Genomic DNA, 12,788 nt, shown 5'->3' with positions numbered 1-12,788 from the left:
AAATCTATTTTTAGAAAAGTAAGGAACATTGGTTTCTAAAGGAATATGGAATTTACGTAATCAAATAGCAATCAAATATTTAAAAAGAAAAGTATTAATAAAGAACAATTAAGAGGCAACTTGAGTTAGGTCACCGACTTTGTTGATTCCTTCCTACTTGGACGTAAACAAACACCCATTAGCAATTGGAAGAAATATGGGTGTCAATTCCCCATCATTGAATTACTATATATGTCTCAGTTTCACATTTATATTCGTTTTTATATTATCATATTACTACTTTTCTACGTATTTACATTTGTGTATCCAACTAAGACGTGTTTGGCATATTTTGAAAGTATTCCGTAGATGCTTAAAAATCTATTTCTCTGTAGCCCGATCTTATTTTTCAGGATTTGAAAGAAATTAATTCACGACTCTAACTACATAAGCAATATCTCACGACTCAATGCACTTCTCTTGTGACCAACCATATATACCTTCTTGGCACTTTGTTTCTAATAATTTGCATGCCAAGAATTTGTTTTGCTAGCCTCAACTCTTTCAAGGAAAAATAATCACTCTGTTGATTCTAGCAATGTGTTGGTCAAGAAGCAACATGTCATCCAAATAGAGAAGGAGAACAATAGAATCAGCATCGGATAATTTCTATACAAAAATACAGTGACATGAAGTAGTCTTTTTGTAGCTTTGCTTTTACATAATAAACTCAAATTTCTTATACCACTACCTCAGTGTCTGCTTTTAGCCATACAAATTTTTCTTTAGTTTAAAATATAGTCTTTTTTTTATGTTTTCTTCGAAACCTTCTAGTTGCTTCATAAAAATCTCCTCACCCAAATCTCTATGAAAGAAGACAATTTTAACATTCATCTTGCTCTCCTTTGGCCGAATCCTTTTATTATTAGTATAGCTTTGAATCTTGGTTAAGGGTTGTGTTCTTCATCCTTCTTGAGCATCCACTTCTTTTTCCAAAGCTCTTTTACTTTTAGACAACTTAACTAACTCAAACGTCTTATTCTCATCAAAGGACTTCATTCATTATTAAAGGCAGTACATTGCCTGAAAGTCTAAATTTCAAAACCCTATAGTTATAATAGATGGTACAAACACTTAGCAGTAAATTATGTCTAGTTATGGCCTTATTGATTTGGAGATGCAGATAAGAAGAGGAAGAAGGAGGAGATAATAATAATAATAATAATAATAATAATAATAATAATAATAATGAAAAAGGACGAAGATGTTCACACTTCACATGTGCAGAGCGGTAGATAAAGCGTGATGGTAAGGATCATAAAATACCAAAAGACAGAAGAAAAAGAAAAAAAGGACTTTAGTGGGTAAATTATTGATTGCGGGCGCAGCTCTGTCCCCAGCCAAGAAATTAAGCACATTTAAATTATGTGGCCTATCCCCACTACGTCTTATATTGCCTTTCTTTTTCTCTAACTTCTGTGCATTATGTTCTTGTCACGGCATCCAAACCATTCCTATATATGACTGAGCTTAATTATTTTTAATTTAAGATTTAATTATTGTTTCTGCTTTGTATTCTTCTTTTTAATCATTTCTTTTAAAGATATTTAATTATTGACTACACTAATCTATTAGTGAATATTTTCTCTGGAAAAAATATTATAATTTACGTCAATAAATCAAACAAATTGAATACTAATAATGTGAATACAACTATTATTTATTTTCAAATGGAACAATTATATTTTAATTTTTTTAATGATTAAATCAAATACCCAACTAATGCATTAGGTTATAATATTCGTATAATTTACCTAACCAACAAATGGAGATTAAAAAATAATAATAATAATAATATTTATCATAGTACGTAGACCTAAACAAATTAGTATAGATTTCAAAATTTGAAGTCAACATTTAAAATCAAATGTAAATCCATAAAATTATTTGTTACTATTAGGATCAACAACGTTGATTTCGATGTTGCTAACTATTTTTATATGCCTATATATATTTTTTGTTGTCTAGCGTTGCATATTATTTTTATGGAGAAATTATTAACTTATTTCATATTTTGCATTTTCTATTTTTTTTTCTCAAATTTAAATGATCTCATGTATTTATTAATGTAAAACATATCATTTGTCTCATAATTTTTTTATAAATTTCGATTAGTTTAAATTATACTATCATTCTTTAATTATTGTATTTAAAAATTAGATTCTTTAATTATTTATTTAATTCTTATGCTTTAACTTCATTTTTTGTGTTAAATCATTTGGTATCTAAAGTCTATTAAATCGACTAAACCGAATTAACACGGTACAAGTGAGTATATACCAATAAAAACGGATTAAAATACTCTTTTTCAAATATTTAAAAAACTCGTACCCAAGAGATTGAATTTGAAACTTCTATTTGCTAAAATTAATTAGAATGGAACGGAGAAAAATAACCGGATAAAATTAGAAATTACTTGAAGTGGAAAGCGGGGATTAACCCGATAAAATTGGTAAGGATGTATTTCTTTGTACGGATCAGCCAATGCCGACTTGCCACGATCGTATATTATTCATATTTAATAATATTTAAGTAAGGCCAATAATAAAATAATACGCAATTGTGGCGATGCCAGTGTGGTTGTTACAGATTAAAGAATATGAAAGCGAGTAATAAAGAAAGAAAAGAGCGGGAAGGTCAAGGGTCGAACCAGAAGCTTAGTGAGAATGACATTAACGGAGACGGAGTAATTCCTCAGTCACTTCTGCTTATCTAAAATCGTTTCAATAACAAAACAACTCAGCTGAGCTCTCTCAAAAATGGGGAATTACAGAATGTGCATGTGCTTCATTAGAAAATTTAAAATAACGGAGGCCGGGCCGCCGACGGATGTCAAGGATGCTTTTAAGAAGTATTCCGGCGGCGGGACTCACATGACTGCGGAACAGTTCTTGCGTTTCTTGGGCGATGTTCAAGGTGACAGCAGCGCGTCCATCTCAGACGCCGAGAAGATCGTCCAGCAGATTTTGCAAAAGAGGCATCATATTACCAAGTTTACTAGGCATACTCTCACTCTTGATGATTTTCACCATTATTTGTTCTCTGCAGATCTCAATCCTCCTATTCCTGGGGAAAATGAGGTAATTTTTGTTTTTTTCTGATCGAATTTTCGATCTCGTTGACTAAAACTGGTGTTACTATTAGTCAAATGATCAAGAATCAGGGGCTTTTAATTAAGCTTTAACTCCTATCATTGAAGCAATTAGTATTAGTAATTGAGATATTTCATTTGCTTTCCCTTTTCAGGTTCACCACGATATGACAAAGCCACTTTCCCATTATTTCATCTTTACTGGTCACAATTCCTACCTGACTGGAAATCAACTGAGCAGCGATTGCAGTGAAATTCCAATCATAAATGCGTTGAAGAGAGGTGTAAGAGTTATTGAACTTGATATATGGCCTAATTCCAACAAGGATGATATAAATGTTCTACATGGAAGGTACTCAATTCTTTTTTTTTTTTTTTTTTTTTTAATTTTCATTTTCTCCCCAGATTTTGGGGGTTGGGGGGGGGGGGGGGGCCGCGTTGGAGAGAAGATGGGGGGCATTTATCTTTCACGGTTTATGTTGAACTTGAGCAACTTTATTTGCTGTTGTTCTATTTTGAGTATAGGTATTGATTTTGATTCCTCTATTTTTGTGAAAATTCATATCTGGAACCTGCACAAAATCTGCCGCAACTTTTCATTCTTTGTCATCTTAATGGGAACTCTTGACTATTCTGAACCAGTCAAAGCTTAAAATGAAAAGACCAAGTGCCTTCCAACTAATTCAACCCAGATTATGATTAATTTTAACTAATAAATGTTCTCTAGATTTCTTGTACATTGGTTAACAAACAAGCCGCAGTTGCTACTTGGACTACTGAACTGCTGCAAATTTTAGACATCACATGCTTTTAACATATCTTTTTTCTAACTTTTATTTTTCCTTCCTATTTTAATTGCAGGTAACTTTGGCAACTTCTATTTATTTTTTTCCAATTTCTGCCTTTTTGTTGACATATCTATACCTGAATGTAGGACCCTGACAACTCCTGTGGAGTTCATTAGATGCTTGAAATCCATAAAAGAACATGCCTTTGAATTCTCTCAGTACCCTGTCATAATAACTCTTGAAGACCACCTTACCCCAGATCTTCAAGCTAAAGCCGCGCAGGTGATTTTTCATTTCGCCATTTGGATTTAAGACCATTTCCCCCACTAAAACTTACATTAACTGATTACAAATGTTTTTGCTTTTAGATGATCACTGAAACATTTGAGGAAATGTTGTATTGCCCTAATCCTGAATTGGAATGTTTAGAAGAGTTGCCTTCTCCAGAAGATTTGAAGTGTCGCATAATTATTTCAACCAAACCTCCCAAAAAGTATCGTCACAAGTCCAAAAGTGTCAGGAGCAAGGGAAACAAATCTCAAAAGAGTAAGGACTCTGATGATGATACGTGGGGAAAGGAGCTATCAGACGTTATGTCAGATCAAGAAGATAGTGACTCGGTGCGTTGAGAAATGAATTCCACATCCTTTATGTTGCATGTGGAGTAAATATGTACATTATATGGTGCTAATTCCTTTACATTTGTGCTATTTGCTTGCAGACTGATAGTGAGACAAGTGAAGATAGTGATGATGAGTCAAACCATTTAGGAGTGGCAGCATACAAGCGTCTAATTACCATTCATGCCGGAAAGCCCAAGGGAGGGTTAAAGGAGGCACTAAAAGTTGATCCTAATAGAGTTAGACGCCTTAGTTTGAGTGAGAAAAAACTAGAAAAGTCTACTGAAAATCATGCAACAGATGTAATTAGGTAATGATCCATATAAAAATCATGCAATTGAAATTTTCTGCATAAAACTTGGTTTAGTTGTTCTGGTTACTGAATCATCACTTGCAATCTCTATGTGTAGATTCACCCAAAAAAATGTTCTAAGGGTGTACCCTAAAGGCACTCGATTTAATTCTTCCAACTATAAACCACTAATGGCTTGGATGCATGGAGCTCAAATGGTTGCATTTAATATGCAGGTTTGGTTCAACGTTCTTTCTTGTAGTTCCAGAAATTGAAGCATAACTTAACAATCTGCATATAGTTGTTATTGTACTTCTTACTTCTGAAATAGTAAAATTTCATAATGTTAAGATGACCGATAAAAAACTTAGCAAACTTGGACTAGTATAACAGCATGTCAAAGAGAATTAGAGGTGGGGACGGAGCAATGAGTTTGTGATAGTCAGTAGAATGTAGAATGCAAATATTGAATCATTGATTAGTCCAGTGGTTGCAATCCCAAGTAATCTTTTAGAGAAGGAAAGAAAAGAATCAAATGTCTAAACATTTTAACTTTAAATTTTATATGCTACTATTCTAGTAACTGTTCAACTGTGAAATATTCTTCAATTTTTTCCATTTTCCTTATTTAATTGAGTTACAACATTTATGGAATTTAGTTTCTGGTACCTTTTCTAGTTCTGAGGCCCAACATTGTCTACTTATCAATAACAGGGATATGGTAGAGCTCTTTGGTTGATGCATGGGATGTTTAGGGCCAATGGAGGTTGTGGTTATGTCAAGAAACCTGATTTTCTAATGAATGTGGGTCCACATGGTGAAGTATTCAATCCTAAAGCAAACTTGCCAGTAAAGAAAACTTTAAAGGTGAATATCTGAAACTAATAACCCTTCCATTCTCTCTCTCTCTAACAGGTTTAAAAGCTTCTATTGTTGTTACTTACAGGTGAAAGTGTACATGGGAGATGGATGGCATTTGGATTTTAAACCAACACACTTTGATATGTATTCCCCACCAGATTTCTACACGAGGGTATGCTGGCATTCACTTGTATTTTAGTTTAGTTGTCAAATAATTCCTCAGATGAACCTAATGATTTTCAATGTTCTGCATGTACATATATAAGAAATTGTATGAAACTATGAAAACTGTCATTTAACAATTAAGAAAAAGCTAAAGCACATAGTCACCAGTTAATTGATATGGCAGGTCGGCATAGCAGGAGTGCCAGCTGATGTGAAAGTAGAGAAAACTAAAATAAAAGAGGACAATTGGACACCCATTTGGGGTGAAGAGTTTACATTTCCATTGACTGTTCCTGAACTAGCTTTGCTTCGAATTGAAGTTCATGAGTATGATATGTCCGAGAAAGATGATTTTGCTGGCCAAGCCTGCTTCCCTGTTTCTGAACTAAGACAGGGTATTCGTGCAATTCCTCTTTTTGATCGCAAGGGAAAGAAGTTGCCCTCAGCGAGGCTACTCTTTCGCTTTGACTTTGTCTAATTTTTGCATGATTTTGATGTCCATTCTATTGTTGTGCAGTAGGATATTCTTTGTTGAATTTTCTCATCTTCTATGAATTTGTCACAAACCTATTCGTCATGCATTATTTCTTGTAAAGAATTTTCTATTTCTTCTTCCTTGTTAGAAATTGAAATCAAGTATTTTTTTTTTTTTTCCATTGCATTAATTGAAATTTTGTTTGATAAAAAGGTCGGCTCAATTATATTTTGTTTTGTAAACAAATCAAGCTTTGACTTTTTTTTTTCCCTCATTTATTGAGGTTGAAGAAGCTCGGCTCTTCAAGATTCAAAAATTAGCTCGTTAGAGTTACAGTAGATATCGGTTCGGAACAAGCTTTCATACAACGCTTCTTAGATCAAAGGAGTACCTTGGTATTTTTGGGTCCGGAAGCTCCAATACGGAATGATAAAAAAATGATTCCAATGCTTGCTACAGGTCAACAAACGAAATATTTTTGTTTCGAAATGGTGTTCCAAGTAACAGATAAAGAGATATTGAGCTAATACTGTCAAATGCTTCTGGAGTGACATCGATTTTGCACATGAATATATATTGCGTATGTAATTCTTAATGACGCATCGAGCAAGTGAAAGAGGCATGCCAGGCTGATCTCGAGAAACCAAAATATTGCCTAGAAGACTCTATACGAGCTTCTCATTAGATGTATAGAAGATATTGACTCCGGAACAGGCCTTCATATAGGGCTTTTTGAACCAAAGGGGTATACTTTTGGATTTTTGAGCCCAAAACCTATAGGTAAAATTTGGCCTTCATATACTGCAGATTTATTAAGGTAATGAAACCCAAGTATTCCCATCTTCATCTTCATCCTCTCCATTGCTAGAAAAACACCAATAATTGGTATCAAAGCTCTTCTTAAAGGGGAATGAGATTACTTTGTTACTTAGAGAGAGAAAAAGAGAGAAAGAGAAAGAAAGAGAGAAGCGAGATATCTTCCAACATCTCTATTCTAGCACCACCCATCTTCAAAGGCCAAAGTTATGATTTTTGGATAATCAAGATGAAAGGCTTCTTAAAAGCTAATAATTTGTGGGAGGTAGTGGAAAAGAATTATGAACCATCACCACAAAGGCCAAATCCTACTCTTGCTCAAATCAAGTAACAAACAAAGGAGGCTCTAAAGCCATTCAAAGCCCTTTCTTTCATTCACTCGGTCGTGGATGAAAGTATTTTTCAAGAATTATGGGTGCAGAGATAGTCAAGGAAGCATGAGAATATTGAAGGAGAAGTTTCATGGTTCTTAAAGAGTAAGACAAGTGAAGTTACAGATCTTGAGAAGAGAATTTGAATCATTGAAGATGAAGGATGATGAAGGTATCAAAGATTATAGCTCAAAAATTATTCAAGTTGTAAATTGGTTGAAGATTTATGGAGAAGATATTATAGGCCAGAGAGCAGTGGAGAAAATTCTCATCTCCTTCCTGGAGAAGTATGAGTCAAAAGTTGCAGCCATTGAAGAAGCTCACGATCTTTCAAAATACATGATCACAGAGCTTGTTGGAGCCTTGCAAGCCTAAGAGCAAAGGTTCTCCATAAGAAGTGAAGTATCCATAGAAGTAGCATTTCAAGCCAAGAATAATTAAAAGCAAGCCAATTTTATATACAACAAGAAACAATATTTCAACAAGAAAGGAGATGAAGCTGGCTTATCAAAATCTAAGAAGTTGAGTAGAAAAGCAAGTTTCCTCCTTGTGGTGTGTGCAAAAGAACCAACCATTCAGACAAAGATTGTAGATACAAAGGCAAGCCTCAATGCTGATTTTATGATTATTTCAGGCACATAGAGAGGTTCTGCAGGAAGCAGCAAAATCAGTAACAAAATCAAACTCACAATGCAAACCATGTTGAAGACGAGGAGAAGGAAGATAATTTATTCTTTGCAAGTCATGTTTCTGAAGTCTTACATCAGAAACCATGGCTCATTGACAATGGTTGCACGAATCACATGACCAAACATGCATCAACAATAAGCTTGATTCCTTATACAAAGGCACCGTAAAAGTAGAATATGCAGAAGAGATACCCGTCACCAACAAAGGAACGGTAAAAGTTCATACTAATCAAGGTATGAAATTTATCAAAGATGTCTTATTGGTTCGTGATCTCAGTCAAAATCTATTGAGTGTTGGGCAAATGCATGAAATGGCTATGCTTTGCACTTTGAAATATGTTATGCACTGTTTATGAACCAAATGGTAGCAAGCTGATTGAAGTGGCTATGAGAGGCAGAAAATTTCCTTTAGATTTAAAAAATTCTTCTTTAAATGCTTAGTGTTATTGCTGATGAATCATGGTTGTGGCACAAAAGATTTGGGCATTATCATTTGAATTCTCTCCAATTTATGCAATCTAAATGCATAGTGCGAGATATGCCCACAATTTTCTTAAAATCTGATGTGTGTGAAGCTTGTCAAGTCGGAAAATTGCATAGACAACCCTTTCCAAGAGCACAAGCATGGAGAGCTTCTTATAAACTTGAGCTAGTGCATATAGATGTTTGTGGTCCTTTGAGAACCACTTCTCTTGGTGATAATAAACACTTTATTCTCTTTATTGATGATTTTACTAGAATGATATGGGTGAATTTTCTTAAACACAAATAAGAAGTTTTTAATGTGTTTAAGAGATTCAAAGCTTTTGTAGAAACAAAAGTGGTTGCAGCATCAAAACAAACAAATCAGATAGAGGAACTGAATATTTATCAATAGAGTTTGATAAATTTTATGAAGGTGAAGACATTGAGCATCAACTTTCTGTTGCTTATTCTTACTACTTGATGGATATGAAATGGAAGATAATTTTGGATATATCTTCATAAAACAATATAAATTATTTCATAAAAGAATTATTAAATGAAAGCTACTTGTGTTATTTTACCATGTATCATGTGTTTTAAGAGAATAATAGTTTTATTCTTTTGCATAAAGATATTTTATAAGCGCATTTAAATTAATGATATCTTGGAATCTAAGAAAGAATATATTGTGATAGCATGTAGCTATTGTTTTGCATATAATATAGAAGTCTATGTTAGTTCCTGAATAAATGCGCAAGAGATATCTCAATTTTCATTAATGACTAAGAATATAAAACAAATATTAAAGTATATTTATAGATTTTATAACTATTAAAACTTAATGTACTTGAATCTTGGTATTCTTGGTTAGTGGGAGTTTTGGTTGTAACCAATGTTACTTGGACTCCTTTACAAATATATGCTTGAACCCTTTTGTTGATTATTTTATTTGGGTTGTGAAATATTGTTTTGATGATCATCATTTTATTTATTTATTTATTTTTTTGGAATATGCATGATGCATGTTGATTGATTTTATAAATAGATATTTAAATAATGCAAACGAAAGAAATTCCTAAGTTGTTCTTAAGTGTAAATGGTTTGTTACTTTGAAGGCTTCTTGTTGAAGCATTACAGTTTGCAAATTATTAAAATTCTGCAGATTAAATTGAAGGTTTAATTTGTACTTAATCATAATTGTTATTATTGAAAGAGCTTCTTGGTGAAGCATAAATATAGTAAATAAATTCTAAGTTTTACTTAAGCATGACTATTTGTCATTAAATGGTTTCTTGGTGAAACATGAATATAGTCTCATGAGAGATTGAAAGCAGGACAAAGTTGAAATTAACAAACTTGAGCACATGATGGAGCTAATTTTTACACCACGCTAAACGCATAAAGTTTATGTAAGTAAATAAATTAATGTTTGTAATTTTGGATTATAATATATCTTTAAATGATACAATGATTCCCATAGTTCAATGTTAGTTGTTTATTTGACCGAACTATTATGCTTGGAGTATTCTTTTGGATTATGTATTTTCAAATTTGTGGCCACATAAAAATTTTCTTCGTTGCGATGAGTATTTTTGCGACCGATTATTGTTGTCACAAATCGGTCGCTAATCAAGCTTAGCGACCGATGTCTTGTGTTTTTTTTAGTGAGAGACGCAAAATGCCGTTTTTTTTTGTTGTGAGAGATGCAGAAGAGGACAAAATTCTAAAATTAAGTTGCACTTTGATGGAATAATTGTGACAAAATCTGTTATTTACAAAGATACCGAAAACGATTTGCCTAAGGAGTAAGTGTTCCTCATTATCTCTGATAGATATTGCATGCTTTTTTTTTTTTTTAAATGGAATATGTGTTAGCAGCCTTTGTTGAAAACAAATAAAAAAAAAAAAAGTTTTGCTCAATCCCACATTGGAGAGATGAGCAAAAGAGGGTGGTAGGTTGGGTTATAAAAGGAAGCTAATGTTTAGCTTTCTAAACACACCAAAACACACCAAAATCACTTGAATGTGTTTTATATTAAGGATTTAGAGCAAGTCTCTTGGAGTCCTTGGAGTATAAAATATTTGGGGTGTTTTGAGGGTCTCGGGTAGAAAAATATTTTGTAATTGTGGTTGTAACAATTTGCCGCATAGTGAATATTTTTCTTGATTGTCGTTTGGCAACGGCCGTGGTTTTTTTCCACTTGGGGAGTTTTTTACGTTAAACTATCGTGTTATTTATTCTCTTTAATTTCTCAGTCATTATTTTATTTTCTCATTTGTTCCTGCTTGAAGCCGATCCGAAGGGCGGAAAAATAGTGATTTTCCCAACAAGTGGTATCAGAGCCTAATTGTTAGGCAAAGCTTTTAGTGTTAAAATAATTTCTTGTAATTTAAATTATAAGTATGGACTGTGGTTGCGGCTTAGTCTGATCTTCCACATCAGAAATACTGTTATTAGAAATTATTTTATTTTAAAAGCAGGTGGAGTTTTGGAAGTCTTGAAGCGGGTGGAGCTTTGCTTCGGTGTGCTTGAGTACTGGTGGTGAAGGAGCAATTTCATACATTGAAAATGGCGGAAGGTACAAAGCTGTCAGATCACCTGAGTGTTATTAACGGCATCGTCTCTGAATTAGAAACTCTTGGAGTGCAAACCGAAGATGAAGATAAAGCTCTCCGACTCATCCTGTCACTTCATTCGACATATGAGCATATGAAACCTATTCTGAAATATGATAGTAAGGAAGTGGTGTATGCGGATGTGGTTAGTAAGCTCATTACTGAGGAGAGAAGACTGAATGAAATGAAAAATAAATCATATGAGGATTCAGCTTTATCTGTCGGTATCAGGAAAAAGAATAAAAGCTTCGGAAAGAGGAAGGTTGTCTGCTGGGGTTGTGGTCAAACTGGACACGTGAGGAAGGATTGCCCGAACGGTGGAGCTGATTCGGCTAGAAGCTCTAACGTTGTTGCTGCCAATGTAATCTCCTGTGGCGAGGGAGATGATATGATCTCTCTGTAATTGAGAGATGTGTGTCCTCATGGCATGATTGCTACCTGTAGAGATGCCATGGAAGAGGACGGATTATTGGTAGCTGGTCCACGGAAATGCGCACGGCATTGGTTGATAGTTGATGCAAAGTGTGTGGTGGAAAAAATTATGTCGATGGCTAATGAACTCTTAGAAAAGTCAACAGGAGGGTTGCACCATAAACTATTAGCGGGATTCGACATGGCCGATGGAAAATTCTTGGAGTGGGTAAAGTGGTTCCAAGTGGCGATACTCTTTTATGGTGGAGGTATGATAATTCTTGACGATAAGAAAATGTTGTGTTTTTTTGTATTTTATTTTCAAGGTGGAGATTGTTAGCCGCCTTTGTTGAAAACAAATAAAAAAAAAAAAAAAGGTTTTGCTCAATCCCACATTGGGGAGATGAGCAAAAGAGGGTGGTAAGTTTGGTTATAAAAGGAAGCTAATATTTAGCTTTCTAAACACACCAAAATCACTTGAATGTGTTTTATATTAGGGATTTAGAGCAAATCTCTTGGAGTCGCTTGGAGTATAAAATATTTAGGGTGTTTTGAGGGTGTCGGATAGAAAAATATTTTGTAATTGTGGTTGTAACAATTTGCCGTATAGTGAATATTTTTCTTAATTGTCGTTTGGCAACGGTCATGGTTTTTCTCCACTTGGAGAGTTTTCCACGTTAAACTATCGTGTTATTTATTCTCTTTAATTTCTTAGTCATTATTTTATTTTCTCATTTGTTCCTGCTTGAAGCCGATCCGAAGGGCGGGAAAATAGCGATTTTCCCAACAATATGTTCCTTGGACTTTGATTGTTCAATCAATGGCTATAACTCGTCTGGATTTTCAAGGTGTGAATCCGCATCAACCATAAAGCACTTTTAGTCCTTGAACTATCTTCCTATTTTTTTTTTTTTTTTTCTATATAAACATAAATATAACTCGTCCTTTCTTATATATGTTTTTAATTTCTCATCTTTGGTCGTACTCAGGCTTGTTTTTTCTTTTCTTTTCACGGGTGCAAATATTAGAGGTTATCATTGTTCTTGTTATAAATCCCCCCCTTTTTTTTTTCCCCTTATTCTTAAACGA

The 12,788-nt window shown here is 33.8% G+C and overlaps 1 protein-coding gene across 1 annotated transcript; it reads left to right on the top strand.

Moving 5' to 3' along the window:
• The first annotated feature begins 2,599 nt into the window (after positions 1–2,599).
• LOC105630322 (phosphoinositide phospholipase C 4) lies at positions 2,600–6,507 on the top strand. The gene is made up of 9 exons (XM_012212127.4): positions 2,600–3,119; positions 3,286–3,482; positions 4,065–4,200; positions 4,287–4,538; positions 4,640–4,848; positions 4,949–5,066; positions 5,545–5,697; positions 5,777–5,863; positions 6,041–6,507. Exons 1-9 carry the CDS (start codon positions 2,799–2,801, stop codon positions 6,332–6,334), a joined length of 1,767 nt encoding a protein of 588 aa, XP_012067517.1. The 5' UTR covers positions 2,600–2,798; the 3' UTR covers positions 6,335–6,507.
• Positions 6,508–12,788: the final 6,281 nt, after the last annotated feature.

This window comes from Jatropha curcas, chromosome 5, assembly GCF_041381405.1.
Source record: "Jatropha curcas cultivar XTBG-Jc1 chromosome 5, XTBG_Jcur_1.0, whole genome shotgun sequence".
Classification (NCBI taxonomy): domain Eukaryota; kingdom Viridiplantae; phylum Streptophyta; class Magnoliopsida; order Malpighiales; family Euphorbiaceae; genus Jatropha; species Jatropha curcas.
The sequence above is the reverse complement of the archived record's forward strand: the minus strand, read 5'-3'. Positions and strand labels throughout refer to the sequence as shown.